This window comes from Bombina bombina, chromosome 2 (genome assembly GCF_027579735.1).
Source record: "Bombina bombina isolate aBomBom1 chromosome 2, aBomBom1.pri, whole genome shotgun sequence".
Lineage (NCBI taxonomy): Eukaryota > Metazoa > Chordata > Amphibia > Anura > Bombinatoridae > Bombina > Bombina bombina.
The window spans coordinates 1328762381-1328781964 of record NC_069500.1 but is presented as its reverse complement, the minus strand read 5'-3'; the positions used below and the strand labels follow the sequence as shown (position 1 = coordinate 1328781964).

The 19584-nt window shown below is 39.8% G+C and overlaps 1 protein-coding gene across 2 annotated transcripts in view; it reads left to right on the top strand.

Moving 5' to 3' along the window:
- The window catches only part of GRK4 (G protein-coupled receptor kinase 4), a 592539-nt gene that overhangs the window by 367453 nt on the left and 205502 nt on the right, over positions 1 to 19584 (top strand). For both annotated transcript variants that reach the window (XM_053704194.1, XM_053704195.1), the window contains exon 4: positions 370 to 447. In XM_053704194.1, coding sequence (XP_053560169.1) covers positions 370 to 447 — 78 coding nt within the window. The remainder of the gene's footprint in view (positions 1 to 369; positions 448 to 19584) is intronic.

Below are 19584 nucleotides of genomic sequence, written 5' to 3'. Positions count from 1 at the left end.
TGCTTTTCAATGCATTTCAATAGCAGTTACATGACTGAAAAAAAAGATTGTTATTTTGAAACGGCGCAAATTGAAACCGGCGTAAACCGAGGGCCACCTGTGTATGTATATGTATGTATATATATATATATATATATATATATATATATATATAATTATATGCTTTTGTTTTTGTAACAGTATACACATTGACAACCAAAGAAAAAGCTGAGAGTTGCATATTCAGTATATACATTAAATGTCATTTTGTTATAGTAATGAGCTAGTTTTTTTATAGTTAAACATTTTGGCAATTGGTTAATTCCTGTAACCTGTTATGCATCAAGGAATCTGTATTCTCAGGGTTTCCTTTGTTTTCTTGCTCTACAGGCAGAATACGCAGTGGCTCCAGATGAGAAGCTCAAACATCACGGGCTGAAAGTATTGAATACCTATTTCAACAATGGGGTGAGATATCATTTACATTTGTATTGGGTTTTTAAACTTATAGTTCTAGCAAGCAATGTTGCTGCACAAAAAAGTGATTGTGTGAAATGGCAAATTTCCTTGTTGAATTTAGTAAAACTGGCAAAGTAAATTGCTATCCATTGAGAAATGTAATTACCACGGCTTTGCCCTTGACATTAACAGAGAGGTCCGTGGTTTCAGTGCACCACAAAATGGAAATAGGAGGTGTTTATTAATGCCCATCTGGTATTTCTGCCAGTGTGCGGTTTCAGGAATTCAGTGTAGAATCTTGGAGGGAAAAGTTTCAGAACAGTACAGAGCTCTCTCTGGCTGACATAACCAACAGCAGAAACAAAGGAAAACTCAACTTGGCAAATTTGTTTAAATTATGTCAGAGTGAGGCCAACAGTTAAGGGAGCAATTTCTTTTTTTTTTCTTTTTTTTCTTCTTCAGTTTTCATGTTATGTTTGGGCACACACAAAATATTTAATAAAAAAACTCCATAATTTATGTAAAAACTTACATGATAAATTAATTTCTTTCATATTGGCAAGAGTCCATGAGCTAGTGACGTATGGGATATACAATCCTACCAGGAGGGGCAAAGTTTCCCAAACCTCAAAATGCCTAAAATACACCTCCCACCACACCCACAACTCAGTTTTACAAACTAGAATAGCCAAGTAGTGAGGTGATAAAATGAGTAAAAAAGCATACAAAAAGAGCAACTGGAAATATAATTGTGCTTTTATACAAAAATCATAACCACCATAAAAAAGGGTGGGACTCATGGACTCTTGCCAATATGAAAGAGATTAATTTATCAGGTAAGTTCTTACATAAATTGTTTTCTTTCATGTAATTGTCAAGAGTCCATGAGATAGTGACATGGGATAGAAATACCCAAGATGTGGAAGACCACAGAAGAGTCACTAGAGAGGGATGGATAAAATAAAAACGGCTATTACCGCTGAAAAAAATTAAATCCACACAAAAAAATAAGTCTTTCTCATACATTTCACATAAATTTCAAGAAAAAAACTTAAATCATAAGCAGAAGAATCAAACTGATACAGCTGCCTGAAGAACTTTTCTACCAAAGACTGCTTCAGAAGAAGCAAATACATAAAAATGGTAACATTTAGTAAATGTATGCAAAGAAGACCAAGTTGCTGCTTTGCAAATCTGATCAACCGAAGCTTCATTTTTAAATGCCCAAGAAGTGGCGACTGATCTAGTAGAATGAGCTATAATTCGCTGAGGCGGAGACTGCCCCGCATCCAAATAAGCCTTGTGAATCAAAAGCTTTAACCAAGATGCCAAATAAATGGCAGAGGCTTTCTGATCTTTCCTAGGACCAGAAAAAACAACAAATAGACTTGAAGTCTTCCTGAAATCTTTAGTAGCTTCAACATATTTCAAAGCTCTTACAACATCTAAAGAATGTAAAGATCTTTCAAGAGTATTCCTAAGATTAGGACACAAGGAAGGAACAACAATGTCCCTACTAATGTTGTTAGAATTCACAACCTTAGGAAGAAATTTAAATGAAGTCCGCAAAACATCCTTTTCCTGATGGAAATTCAGAAAAGGAGACTCACAAGAGAAAGCAGATAGTTCAGAAACTCCTAGCTGAAGAAATAGGATAGCCAAAAGGAACAATACTTTCCAAAAAAGTATTTTAATATCCAGAGAAAGCATAGGCGCAAACGGAGGAGTCGGCAAAGCCTTTAAAACCAAATTAAGACTCCAAGGAGGAGAAATTGATTTAATAACAGGCTTGATATGAACCAAAGCCTGAACAAAACAGTGAATGACAGGAAGATTAGCAATCTTTCTATGAAATAAAACAGAGCAGAGATTTGTCCCTTCAAAGTACTTGCAGACAAATCTTTATCCAAACCATCCTGAAGAAACTGTAAAATTATAGGAATTCTAAAAGAATGCCAAGAGAATTTATGAGAAGAACACCATGAAATATAGGTTTTCCAAACCCAATAATAAATCTTCCTTGAAACAGACTTACGAGCCTGTAGCAATGTCAATGTATTAATCACTGAGTCAGAGAAACCTCTATGACTAAGCACTAAGCGTTCAATTTCCATAACTTCAAATTTAGCAATTTGAGATGATGGAAAAATGGCCCTTTAGACAGAAGGTCTTGCCTTAAAGGAAGTGACCAAGGTTGGCAACTTGACATCTGGACAAGATCCGCAAACCAAAATCTTTGAATCTATGCTGGTGCTATCAGAAACACATGCAATTGTTCCATTATGATCTTGGAGATCACCCTTGGAAGAAGAACTAGGGGCAGAAATATGTAAGCAGGTTGGTAAGACCAAGGAACTGCTAACGCATCCACCATCTCCGCCTGAGGATCTCTGAACCTGGGAAGTTTCTTGTTTAAATAGGACACCATCAGATCTATTTCTGGAAGACCTCACATCTGTACAATCTGACAAAATACATCTGGATGGAGAGTCCATTCCCCTGGATGTAAAGTCTGACAGCTGAGACAATCCACTTCCCTATTGTCTACACCCGGGATATGTATTGCAGAAATCAGACAGGAGTTGAATTCTGCCCAAGAAATTATTCGAGATACTACTTTCATCGCTAAAGGACTGCTGAAGGACCCTGATTATTGACATATGCCACAGTTGTGATATTGTCTGTCTGAAAACGAATAAATGATTCTCTCTTTAATAGAGGCCAAGCCTGAAGAGCCCTGAAAATAGCACGGAGTTCTAAAATATTGATTGGTAACCTTGCCTCTTGAGGATTCCAAACCCCTTGTGCTGTCAGAGACCCCCCAGACAGCTCCCCAACCTGTGAGACTTGCATCTGTTTAAATCACAGTCCAGGAAGGACGAACAAAGGAGGCCCCTTGAACAATAAGATGATGGTTTAACCACCAAGTCAGAGAGAGTTGAATGTTGGGATTTTAGAATATTAATTGTGATATCCGAGTATAATCCCTGCACCATTGATTCAGCATGCAAAGCTGCAGAGGTCTCATGAAAACGAGCAAAGGGGATCGCATCCGATGCTGCAGTCATGAGACCTAAAACTTCCATGCACATAGCCACTGAAGGTAATGATCGAAAGTGAAGGTTTTGACAGGCAGAAACCAACTTAAGTCATCTCTTGTCTGTCAAAGACAGAGTCATGGACACTGCATCTATCTGTAAAGCTAAAAAGGTGACCCTTGTCTATGGAATCAAGAAACTCTTTTGTAAATTGATCATCCAAACATGTTTTTGAAGAAACACAAGTTGATTCATGTGAGATTCTGCTAAATGAAAAGATTGAGCCAGTACCAAGATATCGTCCAAATAACGAAACACTGCAATACCCTGCTCTCTGATTACAGGTAGAAGGGCACCTAGAACCTTGGAAAAGATTCTTGGAGCTGTCGCTAGGCCAAATGGAAGAGCGACAGATTGGTAATGCTTGTATAGAAAAGAGAATCTCAGAAACCGATAGTGGTCTGGATGAATCGGAATGTGAAGATATGCATCCTTTAAGTCTATTGTGGACATATAATGACCTTGCTGAACGAAAGGCAGAATAGTCCTTATAGTCACCATCTTGAAAGTTGGGACCCTTACAAAGCGATTAAAAAATTTCAGATCCAGAACTGGTCTGAATAAATTTTCCTTCTTCGGGACAATGAATAGATTTGAATAAAAACCCAAACCCTGTTCCAGAAGTGGAACTGGTACAATTAACCCTGAAAGCTCCAGATCTGAAACACACTTCAGAAAGGCCTGAGCTTTTACAGGATTTGTTGGAATGTGAGAGAGAAAAACCTTCTCACAGAAAAACCTATTAGATACCCTTGAGACAATATTCTGAATCCAATGATTCTGAATGGAACCTGTCCAAACATCTTGAAATAATTTCAATCTGCCCCCCACCAGTAGAACTGGATTGAGGGCCGCACCTTTATGCAGTTTTGGGGGGTGGCTTTGGTTTCTTATAAGGCTTGAATTTATTCCAGCTCGAAGATGGCTTCCAATTAGAGTCAGAGCCCTTAGGGGAAGAAGTGGTTTTCTGTTCTTTAAGGAATGAAACCGATTAGAAGATCTAGTTTTACCCTTAGATTTTTTATGCTGGGGCAAAAAAACTCCCTTACCGCCAGTAATAGTGGAAATAATAGAATCCAACTGAGAACCAAACAAATTATTACCTTGGAATGATAGATAGTAACCTAGATTTAGATACCATGTCAGCATTCCATGACTTGAGCCATAAAGCTCTTCTAGCTAAAATAGCCAAAGACATATTTTTAACATCAATCTTAATGATATAAAAATAGCATCACAGAGAAAATGATTAGCATATTGAAGCAAACAAGCAATGCTAGACAAATCGGAATCTCTTTCCTGTTGTGCTAAGCTCTCCAACCAAAAAGTATTTTCCTATCTAAAGGATCCTTAAATGAAGTACTATCTTCCATAGAAATAGTAGTACGCTTGGCAAGAGTAGAAATAGCCCCATCAACCTTAGGGACTTTTTCCCAAAACTCTAACTTAGCTACTGGCAAAGGATACAACTTTTTAAACCTAGATGAAGGAACAAAAGAAGTACCAGGCTTAGACCATTCCTTAGCAATCACATCAGAAATAGCATCAGGAACAGGAAAAATCACAGGAGGTTTTTTAACAGAATTCAAACGTTTACTGGATTTGTTATCAAGAGGACCAGACTCCTCAATATCCAAAGTAATCAATACTTCTTTCAACAAAGAACGAATATACTCAATCTTAAAAAGATAAGTTGATTTGTCACTGTCTGAAGCAGGATCTTCTAAGTCAGAGAGATCCTCATTAGAAGTGGATATATCAGTATTGTCGGTTATTACAAAATTCATCAGTATCATGAGAAGTTTTAAAAGACCTTTTAAGTTTATTAGAAGGCAGAATAGCAGACATAGCCTTCTGTATCGCATCAGCAATATAATTTTTCATGTCACAAGGATATCATGTACATTAGATGTTGAAGGAACAACAGATACTGTACTAGTACTAATAGAAAGATTTTCTGCATGCAAAAGCTTATGACAACTGTTGCATACTACAGCCGGAGATATAATCTGAGCTATCTTACAACAGATACACTTAGCTTTGGTAGAACTGTGTTCAGGCAGCAGGGTTCCTACAGCAGCTTCTGAGACAGGATCAGATTGTGACATCTTGTAAAATGTAAAAGAAAAGAAAATAACAACATTTAAACAAAAAAATATCTTATTTCCTCATATAGCAGGAATGGGAAAAAATGCAAATGCTAAAATAGGCAAAAAAGCAAATAGCATAGCCCGCTGAGCGTAAAGAAGGTAAGGAGCATATAGAAAGTGGGGTAAAATAAAACAAAAAATTTTGTCGCCAAGTATGACGCACAACGCAAAAGGAAGTATAAAACATCCGGAAATGACACAACTTGCATCATAACAGACGCAACTCCGTGCCAAACAACCTGGCGTCAACTAAGATACAGGAAATGGCGAACTTGCGTCGTCATAGATGCACATTCGCGCCAAAAATTCTCGCGCCAAGAATGACGCAATAAATAACAGCATTTTGCGCCCTCCCAAGCCTAAATTTGCCCACGAATTTTAAAGAAACAAGTCAAATTGGAAAAAAAGACTAAACCCCAGGTTAGAAAATATTTTGGGAAACTTTGCCCCTCCTGGTAGGATTGTATATCCCATACGTTACTAGCTCATGGACTTACCAGTTTACTTCTATTATTTAACTTGCTTCCTTCTCTTGTTATCCTTTACTGAAAGGTTTATCTAGGTAAGCACAGAAGCAGCAAAGAATCTAGGTTCTAGCTGCTGATTGGTGGCTGCATATATATATATATATATATAATTATTGCCATTGGCTTACCAATGTGTTCAGTTAGAAACCAGTAGTGGACTTCTGCTCCTTCAACAAATGATACCAAGAGAATGAAACAAATTTGATAAAGTAAGCTGGGAAGTTGTTTAACCCTTTAGTGACCAGACTTACTGTTAAGGACCAGGGCTATTTTTACATTTCTGCAGTGTTTCTTTTTAGCTGTAATTTTCCTCTTACTCATTTACTGTACCCACACATATTATATACTGTTTTTATCGCCATTAAATGGACTTTCTTTCATGTAATTGGCAAGAGTCCATGAGCTAGTGACGTATGGGATATAAATTCCTACCATGAGGGGCAAAGTTTCCCAAACCTCTAAATGCCTATAAATACACCCCTCACCACACCCACAATTTAGTTTTACAAACTTTGCCTCCTATGGAGGTGGTGAAGTAAGTTTGTGCTAAGATTTCTACGTTGACATGCGCTTCTAAGCATTTTGAAGCCCGATTCCTCTCAGAGTACAGCGAATGTCAGATGGATGTGAAGGGAGTATCACCTATTGAATGCAATGGTTTTCCTCACGGGAGATAAATTTCATAGGTTCTCTGTTATCGGTCGTAGAGATTCATCTCCTACCTCCCTTTTCAGATCGACGATATACTCTCATATACCATTACCTCTACTGATAACTGTTTCAGTACTGGTTTGGCTATCTGCTATATGTGGATGGGTTTCTTTCGGTAAGTATGTTTTTATTACTTAAGACACCTCAACTATGGTTTGGCACTTTATGCATTAATATAAAGTTCTAAATATATGTATTGTACTTATATTTGCCATGAGTCAGGTTCATGTATTTCCTTTTTTGCAGACTGTCAGTTTCATATTTGGGGAAAATAAACATATTAAGAAATATTTTTCTTATCTGGGGTTTAGTATTTTTTTCAAATTGACTACATTTTTCTTTGCAAATTGCGGGCAGAATTAGTCCAGCGGGTGCGCCAAATGCTAGACTTTATTGCGTCATTCTTGGCGCAAGAATTTTTTGGCGCGAAAGTACGTCCGTTGATGCAAGTTCGTCATTTCCGGTGTCGTAGTTGACGCCGCATTCCTTACACAAGGTTGCGTCGTTAGTGACGCGAGTGTGTCATTCCGGACGTTTTGAGCGCCAAAAAAATTTCAGTTTGTTGTGCGTCATACTTGGCGCCAAATTTTTTCATTATTTTATCACCCCATTGCTATTTGCCTCTTGCCTTTTTCTATGTCAGAGGGCTATGCTATTTGCATTTTCCTCATTCCTAAAATTGTCATATAAGGAAATTGATAATTTTGCTTTATATGTTGTGTTTTATTTTACATTTTGCAAGATATCACAATCTGATCCTGTCTCAGAAGTATCTGTTGGAACTTTGCTGCCTGATATCAGTTCTACCAAAGCTAAGTGCATTTTATTTCCGATTATCGTTTGTAAATAGTTGTCATGATAAACTTTTACATGCAGATAATATGTCCATCAGTAATAGTACATTGCCTGTTGCTGTTCCTTCAACTTTTAATGTACATGTTATACCTATGAATTTTAAGATTTTTTTACTGATTCTATTCAGAAGGCTTTGTCTGCTATTCCGCCTTCTAATTAATATAAAAGGTCTTTTAAAATTTCTCATAAGGTTGATGAAATTTCAAATGACCGACAACATAATGAATTCAGAAGATTCTTCCTCAGATATTGACACTAACAAATCTACTTATTTATTTAAAATTAAGTATTTTCATTCTTTGTTTTAAGAAGTGTTAATTACTTTGGATATCAAGGAAACCAGTCCTCTTGATATTAGAACTAGTAAATTCTGTTTTTTAAAACCTCCTGTGGTTACTTCAGAGGTTTTTTTACTGTTCCTGATGCTATTTCTGATATGATTTCTAAGAAATGGAATAAGCCGGGTACTTCTTTTTTTTCTTCTTATAGGTTTAAAAAATTGTATCCTTTACCAGCATTTTTTATAGAGTTTTGGGAAAAGATCCCCAAAATTGATGGGGCTATTTCTACTCTTGCTGCATGTACCTCTATTCCTATGGAAGATAGTATTTAAGTTCCTTTTAGACAGGAAACTTGAATCTTATCTAAGGAAAGCTTATTTATTTTCAGGTCATCTTCTCAGGCCTGCAATTTCTTTGGCGGATGTTGCAGCTGCATCAACATTTTTGTTGGAGAATTTAGCGCAACAAGAATTGGATTCTGATTTATCTAGCATTGTTCGCTTACTGCAACATGCTAATCATTTCTGTTACCATTTTTTTATATCATCAAGATTGATGTTAGACCTATATCTTTAGCTATTTTAGCTAGAATAGCTTTGTGGCTTAAATCTTGGAATGCTAATATGACTTCTAAGTCTAGATTGCTATCTCTTCTTTCCAAGGTAATTAGAGACCTAAGGGTAAATCTAAAGCTTCTAACCATTTTCGTTCTTTTTGTCAAATAAGGAACAAAAACCTAATCCTTCCCTCAAGGAATCTGTTTCCAATTGGAAATTTTCATCTAATTTAAATAAATCCAAGCCATTTAAGAAACCAAAGCCAGCCCCTAAGTCCGCATGAAGGTGCAGCCCTCATTCCAGCTCAGCTGGTAAGGGGCAGATTAAGGTTTTTTTCAAGGATGTTTGGATAAATTCTGTTAAAAATCAATGGTTTCAGAGTATTGTCTCACAGGGTTATCGAATATGATTCTGAGTAAGACCTCCTGTGAGAAGATTTTTTTCTCTCATGCATCCCAGCAAATCCAGTAAATGCTCAGGCTTTCCTGACGTGTGTTTTAGACCTGGAGTTTCAGGGGTAATCATGCCAGTTCTTTTTCAGGAACAGGGTCTGGGGTTTTATTCAAATCTATTCATTGTCTCAAAGAAGGAAAATTCATTCAGACCAGTTCTAGATCTGAAAATTTTGAATCTTTTATGTAAGAGTACCAACTTTAAAATGGTGACTATAAGGACTATTCTGCCTTTTGTTCAGCAAGGACATTTTATGTCTACAATAGACTTGCAGGATGTATACCTTAATATTCCGATTCATTCAGATCATTTTCAGTTCCTGAGATTCTCTTTTCTAGACATGCATTACCAATTTGTTGCTCTTCCATTTGGCCTAACAACCGCTCAAAGAATCTTTTCAAAGGTTCTAGGTGTCCTACTCTCTGTAATCTGAGAGCGGGGTATTACGGTGTTCCTTATTTGGACAATATCTTGGTACTCGCTCAGTCTTTACGTTCTGCAGAATCTCACACGAATCAACTAGTGTTGTTTCTTCTCAAACATGGTTGGAGGATCAATTTACCAAAGAGTTTCAAGATTCCTCAGACAAGGGTCACCTTTTTTTGGCTTCCAGATAGATTCAGTGTCCATGACTCCCAACAGACAATAGACGTTTAAATTGGTTGCAGCCTGTCGGAACCTTCAGTCTCAGTCATTCCATTCAGTGGCTATGTGCATGGAAGTTTTAGATCTCATGACTGCAGCTTCGGACGCGATTCCCTTTGCTCGTTTTCACATGAGACCTCCCCAGCTTTGTATGCTGAATCAATGGTGCAGGGATTATACAAAGATATCACAATTAATATCCTTAAATCCCAATGTTCGATACTCTCTGACTTGGTGGTTAAATCACCAGCGTTTAGGGCTTCTTTTGTTCGTCCAACCTGGACTGTGATCACAACAGTTGCAAGTCTTTCAGGTTGGGGAGCTGTTTGGGGATCTCTGACAGCACAAGGGGTTTGGAAATCTCAAGAGGCGAGATTACCAATCAATATTTTAGAACTCTGTGCAGTTTCAGAGTTCTTAAGTTCTGGCCTCTGTTGAAGAGAGAACCATTCATTTGTTTTCAGACAGACAATATCACAACAGTGGCATATGTCAATCATCAGGGTGGGATTCTCAGTCCCCAAGCTATGAATGAAGTATCTCGGATACTTGCTTGGGCGGAATCCAGCTCCTGTCTAAATTCTGTGGTTCATATCCCAGGTGTAGACAATTGGGAGGCGGATTATCTCAGTTGTCAGACTTTACGTCCGGGGGAGTGGTCTCTCCATCCAGATGTGTTTTCTCAGCTTGTTCAGATGTGGGGTCCTCCAGAGATAGATCTGATGGCCTCTCATCTAATCAAGAGACTTCCCAGATGCCTGCCCAGGTTCATGGATTTTCAGGCGGAAGCAGTGGATGCATTGACACTTCCTTGGTGTTATCAACCTGCTTATCTTTTACCGCCTCTTGTTCTCCTTTCAAGAGTTATCTCCAAAATCACCATGGAACAATCGTTCATGTTGCTGGTGACTCCAGCATGGCCTCTCAGGTTTTGGTATACGGATCTTTTTCCGATGTCCAGTTGCCAACCTTGGCCACTTCCATTAAGGCCGGACTTACTGTCTCAAGGTCTGTTTTTCCATCAGGATCTCAAATAATTAAATTTGAAGGTGTGGAAATTGAACGCCTAGTGCTAAGTCATAGAGGTTTCTCTGACTCGGTGATTTATTACTATGTTACAAGCTTGTAAATCTGTCTCTAGAAAGATTTATTATCAAGTTTGGAAGACTTACATTTCATGGTGCTCTTCTCATATATTTTTTTGGCATTCTTTTAGAATTCCTAGAATTTTACAGTTTCTTCAGGATGGTTTGGATACGATTTTGTCTGCAAGTTTCTTGAAGGGACAAATCTCTGCTCTTTCTGTTTTATTTCACAGAAAGATTGCTAAACTTCCTGATATTCATTGTTTTGTACAGGCTTTGGTTCATATCAAGCCTATCATTAAATCAATCTCTCATCCTTGGAGTTTTTATTTGGTTTTGAAGGCTTTTCAGGCTCTTCCATTTGAGCCTATGCAGGGCATTAAACTACTTTCTTGGAAACTGTTGTTCCTTTTGGCCATCTCTTCTACTAGAAGAGTTTCTGAGTTATCTGCTCTTTCTTATGAATCTCCTTTTCTGATATTTCATCAGGATAAGGTGGTTTTGCAGACTTCTTTTACATTTTTTCCTAAGGTTGTGAATTCTAACAACATTAGTAGAGAAATTGTTGTCCCTTCTTTGTGTCCTAATCCTAAGAATTCTTTGGAAAGATCCTTACATTCTTTGGATGTGGTGAGAGCTTTGAAATATTATATTGAATCTACTAAGATTTCAGGAAGACTTCTAGTCTATTGTATTTTCTGGTTCTAGGAAAGGTCAGAAGGCTTCTGCCATTTCCTTGGCTTTTTGGTTAAGCTTTTGATTCACCAAGCTTATTTGGAGTCGGGTCAAGCCTCGCCTCAGAGAATTGTGGATCATTCTACTAGATCAGTCTCCACTTCGTGGACTTTTAAGAATTAAGCTTCAGTTGAACAGATTTGCAAAGTGGCAACTTGGTTCTCTTTGCATACATTTACTAAATTCTACCGTTTTTATGTATTTGCTTCTTCAGAGGCAGTTTTTGGTAGAAAGATTCTTCAGGCAGCTGTTTCAGTTTGATTCTTCTGCTGATGTTTTTAAGTTTTTCTTTTCATTATAAGAATAAACTTATATTTCTCTTGTTAAGTGTATCCAGTCCACGGATCATCCATTACTTATGGGATATTCTCCTTCCCAACAGGAAGTTGCAAGAGGATCACCCACAGCAGAGCTGCTATATAGCTCCTCCCCTAACTGCCATATCCAGTCATTCTCTTGCAACCCTCAACAAAGATGGAGGTCGTAAGAGGAGAGTGGTGTTTTATACTTAGTTTATTTCTTCAATCAAAAGTTTGTTATTTTTAAATGGTACCGGAGTGTACTATTTATCTCAGGCAGTATTTAGAAGAAGAATCTGCCTGCATTTTCTATGATCTTAGCAGAAGTAACTAAGATCCATGGCTGTTCTCACATATTCTGAGGAGTGAGGTAACTTCAGAGAGGGAATGGCGTGCAGGTTTTCCTGCAATAAGGTATGTGCAGTTAAATTATTTTTCTAGGGATGGAATTTGCTAGAAAATGCTGCTTATACCGGATTAATGTAAGTAAAGCCTTAAATGCAGTGATAGCTACTGGTATCAGGCTTATTAATAGAGAGGCATAAAACATAATCGTTTTTATATATGTTTGGTGACAAAACTTATTGGGGCCTAGTTTTTTTCCATATGGCTGGTTTGATTTCTGCCTAGAGACAGTTTCCTGAAGCTTTCCACTGTTGCAATATGAGTGGGAAGGGGATATTTTAGTGCTTTTCTGTGTAGTTAAAAATACTGACAGAGACATTCAGCTTCCCTCTGCATGATACAGGACATCTCTGAAGGGCTCAAAAGGCTTCAAAGTCGTGTTTGCGGAGGGTAACAATCACAGTAGACTGTGGCAGTTGTTGTGACTGTGTTTAAAAAAACGTTTTTGTCATTTATTATTCTGTTTTTGTTATTAAGGGGTTAATTATCCATTTGCAAGTGGGTGCAATGCTCTGCTGACTTGTTACATACACTGTAAAAATGTTATTAGTTATTAGTGTAACTGCCTTTTTTCACTGTTATTTCAAATTTTGTCAAAATTTGTTTCTCTTAAGGCACAGTAACGTTTTTTATATTGCTTGTTAACTTGCTTTAAAGTGTTTTCCAAGCTTGCTAGTATCATTGCTAGTCTGTACAAACATGTCTGAAACAGAGGATACTTGTTCATTATGTTTAAAAGCCATGGTGGAGCACCATAGGAGAATGTGTACTAAATATATTGATTTCACCTTAAACAGTAAAGATCAGTCTTTATCTATAAAAGAATTGTCACCAGAGGGGTCTGTCGAGGGGGAAGTTATGCCGACTAACTCTCCCCACGTGTCGGACCCTTCGACTCCCGCTCAAGGGGCACACGCTAATATGGCGCCAAGTACATCAGGGACGCCCATAGCGATTACTTTGCAGGACATGGCTGCAATCATGAATAATACCCTGTCAGAGGTATTATCCAGATTGCCTGAATTGAGAGGCAAGCGCGATAGCTCTGGGGTTTGACGAGATACAGAGTGCGTAGATGCTGTAAGAGCCATGTCTGATACTGCGTCACAATATGCAGAACCTGAGGACGGAGAGCTTCAGTCTGTGGGTGACGTCTCTGATTCGGTGCCAGAGAAATTGTGTAGGCTGGATAAATACTATGCAGTGCCGGTGAGTACTGATGTTTTTCCAATACCTAAAAGGCTTACAGAAATTATTAGTAAGGAGTGGGATAGGCCCGGTGTGCCCTTTTCCCCACCTCCTATATTTAGAAAAATGTTTCCAATAGATGCCACTACACGGGACTTATGGCAGACTGTCCCTAAGGTGGAGGGAGCAGTTTCTACTTTAGCAACGCGTACCACTATCCCAGTTGAGGACAGTTGGGCTTTTTCAGATCCAATGGATAAAAAATTGGAGGGTTACCTTAAGAAAATGTTTATTCAACAAGGTTTTATTTTACAGCCCCTTGCATGCATTGCGCCTGTCACTGCTGCGGCGGCATTCTGGTTTGAGGCCCTGGAAGAGGCTAGCTAACTCATTTGTTTCTGATGCCATTGTTCATTTGACTAAACTAACAGCTAAGAATTCCGGATTCGCCATCCAGGCGCGTAGGGCGCTATGGCTCAAATCCTGGTCAGCTGATGTGACTTCAAAGTCTAAATTACTCAACATTCCTTTCAAGGGGCAGACCTTATTCGGGCCTGGTTTGAAAGAAATTATTGCTGACATTACTGGAGGTAAGGGTCATACCCTTCCTCAGGACAGGGCCAAATCAAAGGCCAAACAGTCTAATTTTCGTGCCTTTCGAAATTCCAAGGCAGGTGCAGCATCAACTTCCTCCGCTTCAAGACAAGAGGGAACTTTTGCTCAATCTAAGCAGGCCTGGAAACCTAACCAGTCCTGGAACAAAGGCAAGCAGGCCAGAAAGCCTGCTGCTGCCTCTAAGACAGCATGAAGGAACGGCCCCCTATCCGGCGACGGATCTAGTAGGGGGCAGACTTTTTCTCTTCGCCTAGGCGTGGGCAAGAGATGTTCAGGATCCCTGGGCGTTGGAGATCATATCTCAGGGATATCTTCTGGACTTCAAAGCTTCCCCTCCACAAGGAAGATTTCATCTTTCAAGGTTATCTGCAAATCAGATAAAGAAAGAGGCATTCCTACGCTGTGTGCAAGACCTCCTAGTAATGGGAGTGATCCATCCAGTTCCGCGGACGGAACAAGGACAGGGTTTTTATTCAAATCTGTTTGTGGTTCCCAAAAAAGAGGGAACCTTCAGACCAATTTTGGATCTAAAGATCTTAAACAAATTCTTTCAAAATGGAAACTATTCGGACCATCCTACCCATGATCCAAGAGGGTCAGTACATGACCACAGTGGACTTAAAGGATGCCTACCTTCACATACCGATTCACAAGGATCATCATCATCGGTTTCTAAGGTTTGCCTTTCTAGACAGGCATTACCAATTTGTAGCTCTTCCCTTCGGGTTGGCTACAGCCCCGAGAATCTTTACGAAGGTTCTGGGCTCACTTCTGGCGGTTCTAAGACCGCGAGGCATAGCGTTGGCTCCGTATCTAGACAATATCCTGATACAGGCGTCAAGCTTTCAAATTGCCAAGTCTCATACAGAGATAGTTCTGGCATTTCTGAGATCGCACGGGTGGAAAGTGAACGAGGAAAAGAGTTCTCTATCCCCACTCACAAGAGTCTCCTTCTTAGGGACTCTTATAGATTCTGTAGAAATGAAAATTTACCTGACTGAGTCCAGGTTATCAAAGCTTCTAAATGCTTGCCGTATTCTTCATTACATTCCGCGCCCTTCGGTGGCTCAGTGTATGGAGGTGATCGGCTTAATAGTAGCGGCAATGGACATAGTGCTATTTGTACGCCTACATCTCAGACCGCTGCAATTATGCATGCTACGTCAGTGGAATGGGGATTACACAGATTTGTCCCCTCTGCTAAATCTGGATCAAGAGACCAGAGATTCTCTTCTCTGGTGGTTGTCTCGGGTCAACCTGTCCGAGGGTATGACCTTTCGCAGGCCAGATTGGACAATTGTAACAACAGATGCCAGCCTTCTAGGTTGGGGTGCAGTCTGGAACTCCCTGAAGGCACAGGGATCATGGACTCAGGAGGAGAAACTCCTTCCGATAAATATTCTGGAGTTAAGAGCAATATTCAATGCTCTTCTGGCTTGGGCTCAGTTAGCAACACTGAGGTTCATCAGATTTCAGTCGGACAATATCACGACTGTGGCTTACATCAACCATCAAGGGGGAACCAGGAGTTCCCTAGCGATGTTAGAAGTCTCAAAAATAATTAGCTGGGCAGAGACTCACTCTTGCCACCTGTCAGCAATCCATATCCCAGGCGTGGAGAACTGGGAGGCGGATTTTCTAAGTCGTCAGACTTTTCATCCGGGGGAGTGGGAACTCCATCCGGAGGTGTTTGCTCAGTTGATTCATCGTTGGGGCAAACCAGAGTTGGATCTCATGGCGTCTCGCCAGAACGCCAAGCTTCCTTGTTATGGATCCAGGTCCAGGGACCCAGAAGCGACGCTGATAGATGCTCTAGCAGCGACTTGGTTCTTCAACCTGGCTTATGTGTTTCCACCGTTTCCTCTGCTCCCTCGACTGATTGCCAAAATCAAACAGGAGAGAGCATCGGTGATTCTAATAGCGCCTGCGTGGCCACGCAGGACCTGGTATGCAGACCTAGTGGACATGTCATCCTTTCCACCATGGACTCTGCCTCTAAGACAGGACCTTCTAATACAAGGTCCTTTCAATCATCCAAATCTAATTTCTCTGAGACTGACTGCATGGAGATTGAACGCTTGATTCTATCAAAGCGTGGCTTCTCCGAGTCAGTCATTGATACCTTAATATAGGCACGAAAGCCTGTTACCAGGAAAATCTATCACAAGATATGGCGTACATATCTTTACTGGTGTGACTCCAAGAGTTACTCATGGAGTAAGGTTAGGATTCCTAGTATATTGTCCTTTCTCCAAGAGGGTTTGGACAAAGGATTATCAGCTAGTTCCTTAAAGGGACAGATTTCTGCTCTGTCTATTCTTTTGCACAAGCGTTTGGCAGAAGTTCCAGACGTCCAGGCATTTTGTCAGGCTTTGGTTAGAATTAAGCCTGTGTTTAAACCTGTTGCTCCCCCATGGAGCTTAAACTTGGTTCTTAAAGTTCTTCAAGGAGTTCCGTTTGAACCCCTTCATTCCATTGATATTAAGCTTTTATCTTGGAAAGTTCTGTTTTTGATGGCTATTTCCTCGGCTCGGAGAGTCTCTGAGCTATCTGCCTTACAATGTGATTCTCCTTATCTGATTTTTCATGCAGATAAGGTAGTTCTGCGTACCAAACCTGGGTTTTTACCTAAGGTGGTTTCTAACAAGAATATCAATCAAGAGATTGTTGTTCCATCATTGTGTCCTAATCTTTCTTCAAAGAAGGAACGTCTTTTACATAATCTGGACGTAGTCCGTGCCTTGAAGTTTTACTTACAAGCTACTAAAGATTTTCGTCAAACATCTTCCCTGTTTGTCGTTTATTCTGGTCAGAGGAGAGGTCAAAAAGCTTCGGCAACCTCTCTTTCCTTTTGGCTTCGGAGTATTATACGCCTAGCCTATGAGACTGCTGGACAGCAGCCCCCTGAAAGGATTACAGCTCATTCTACTAGAACTGTGGCTTCCACCTGGGCCTTTAAAAATGAGGCCTTTGTTGAACAGATTTGCAAGGCCGCGACTTGGTCTTCGCTTCACACTTTTTCAAAATTTTACAAATTTGATACTTTTGCTTCTTCGGGGGCTGTTTTTGGGAGAAAGGTTCTTCAGGCAGTGGTTCCTTCCGCTTAATCCCTGCCTTGTCCCTCCCATCATCCGTGTACTTTAGCTTTGGTATTGGTATCCCGCAAGTAATGGATGATCCGTGGACTGGATACACTTAACAAGAGAAAACATAATTTATGCTTACCTGATAAATTTATTTATCTTGTAGTGTATCCAGTCCACGGACCGCCCTGTCCTTTTAAGGCAGGTCTAAAATTTAATTAAACTACAGTCACCACTGCACCCTATGGTTTCTCCTTTCTCTTTTTGTTTCGGTCAAATGACTGGATATGGCAGTTAGGGGAGGAGCTATATAGCAGCTCTGCTGTGGGTGATCCTCTTGCAACTTCCTGTTGGGAAGGAGAATATCCCATAAGTAATGGATGATCCGTGGACTGGATACACTACAAGAGAAATAAATTTATCAGGTAAGCATAAATTATGTTTTTGGGTTGTTGATTATTTTTCCAGCGGAAAATGGCTGTTTATCTTTATCCCTCCCTGTCTAGTGACTTTTGCGTGGAGTTCCACATCTTGGGTATTGATATCCCATACGTCACTAGCTCATGGACTCATATGATTTTTTTGTATAAAGCACAATTATTTCCAAATTCCTTTGTTGATGCTTTTTACTCCTTTCTTTATCACCCCACTACTTGGCTATTCGTTAAACTGAATTGTGGGTGTGGTGAGGGGTGTATTTATAGGCATTTTGAGGTTTGGGAAACTTTGCCCCTCCTGGTAGGAATGTATATCCCATACGTCACTAGCTCATGGACTCTTGCCAATATGAAAGAAATGCATTATCTTGTAAATTCTTACATAAATTATGTTTTCTAATGATAACATTATTTTCATCATATCATATAACTTACTATAAAAAAATATATAAAATATGATGAAAAAATGAAAAAAACACTTTCTGTTACACATCTACAACCACCAAAAACACCCATGCTAAATAGTACTAGATTTTGTCCTGAGTTTAGAAATACCCAATGTTTACATGTTCTTTGCTTTTTTTGCAAGTTATAGGGCAATAAGTACAAGTAGCACATTGCTATTTTCAAACTTTTTTTTCTCAAAATTAGCGATAGTTACATTGGACACTGATATCCGTCAGGAATCCCTGAATAATGAATAACCCTTCACATGTATATATTTTTTTAGTAAACAACCCAAAGTATTGATCTAGGCCCATTTCCATTTAATAGGAGGAGAGTCCACGGCTTCATTCATTCCTTGTGGGAAATACAGAACCTGGCCACCTGGAGGAGGCAAAGACATCCCAGCCAAAGGCTTAAATACCTCCCCCACTCCCCTCATCCCCCAGTCATTCTTTGCCTTTTGTCACAGGAGGATGGCAAAGAAGTTTCGGAACATTTCGGAGTAGTCTCTTATGGAGCGTAGTACTCTTCGGAATGGGACTGGAGTTTTAAGTAGTCTTGTCAGCCTCTCAGTGAGAGCATTGACAAATGTTAGGGTCTGGAGATGCAGGGACAGTCTTTCTGCAACACCATCCAGACTCGTATTAACAGTTCCTTAAGCAATCAGTGTTGACGAGTTTCACTGCCTGCTTTCATCACTCAAGTCCATGTCAGGAGCGATGCTACACACTGTCAAACTTGAGAGGCCGTGTTCCTGTTCCATGGCGTTGATTCTGGTAAGATCATTTCATTTTTTATATCTATAATGATAACGCAAGAAGACAGGGTCACAGTGTGGCTCCTTTATCTGTATAGAATCAAGGGTTAATATCTCTGGAAGGTGATTATTGAACAGGGGGGATGTATACATGATTGTGTTTTATTGTGTTTTTGCTGTGACATGTGTGAGATGTGGCTCTGGCAATGTGGAACAGTCAGGTTTTTTCCTTCCTTGATTACTGCACAGCCTGTTTAGTTGGCGTGCTTTTTTCCTGGCTACGGGGGAGGTCCTGCACGGCACTCCATGTGACAGGTTGTGGCCTCTTTCTCTTCCTTTTCCTGACCGTCGGTTGCAGGAGACGTTTACAAAGTTTCTCTGTGGGCCTGGGTCATAGGAGGTGGTGAGTGCCCCGGTCATTAAAAGTATAAAGGTGCCATTTAATCTTTTTCTGTAGTCCTTATTAAAGCGCAAGCTATGGAGGACTCTAATATGTTAGAGACTAAAGCCTGTGTTTTTTGTGAGGAGGTTTTGGTATCTCCGCCTGCTCAACTATGTTCCACATGCCTCGACAAAATAGTGATATCTATAAGAAATAAAATGTTTAGTACCACTGAGCCACCCACCTCTGAGGGGTCTCTATCCTGTGAGGTGCGTTCCCTACATTCATCTCCGATTACACATGCAGCTCCCCAGTGCAATTCTGATCCTCCTGCAGGAGGGGCCATGTTGCCGCCCGATTTTGCTGAGCATTTGCAAACGGCGGTATCTGCAGTCATTAGTGCTTTACTTTGCCCGGCCAAGTGCAAGCGAAAGGT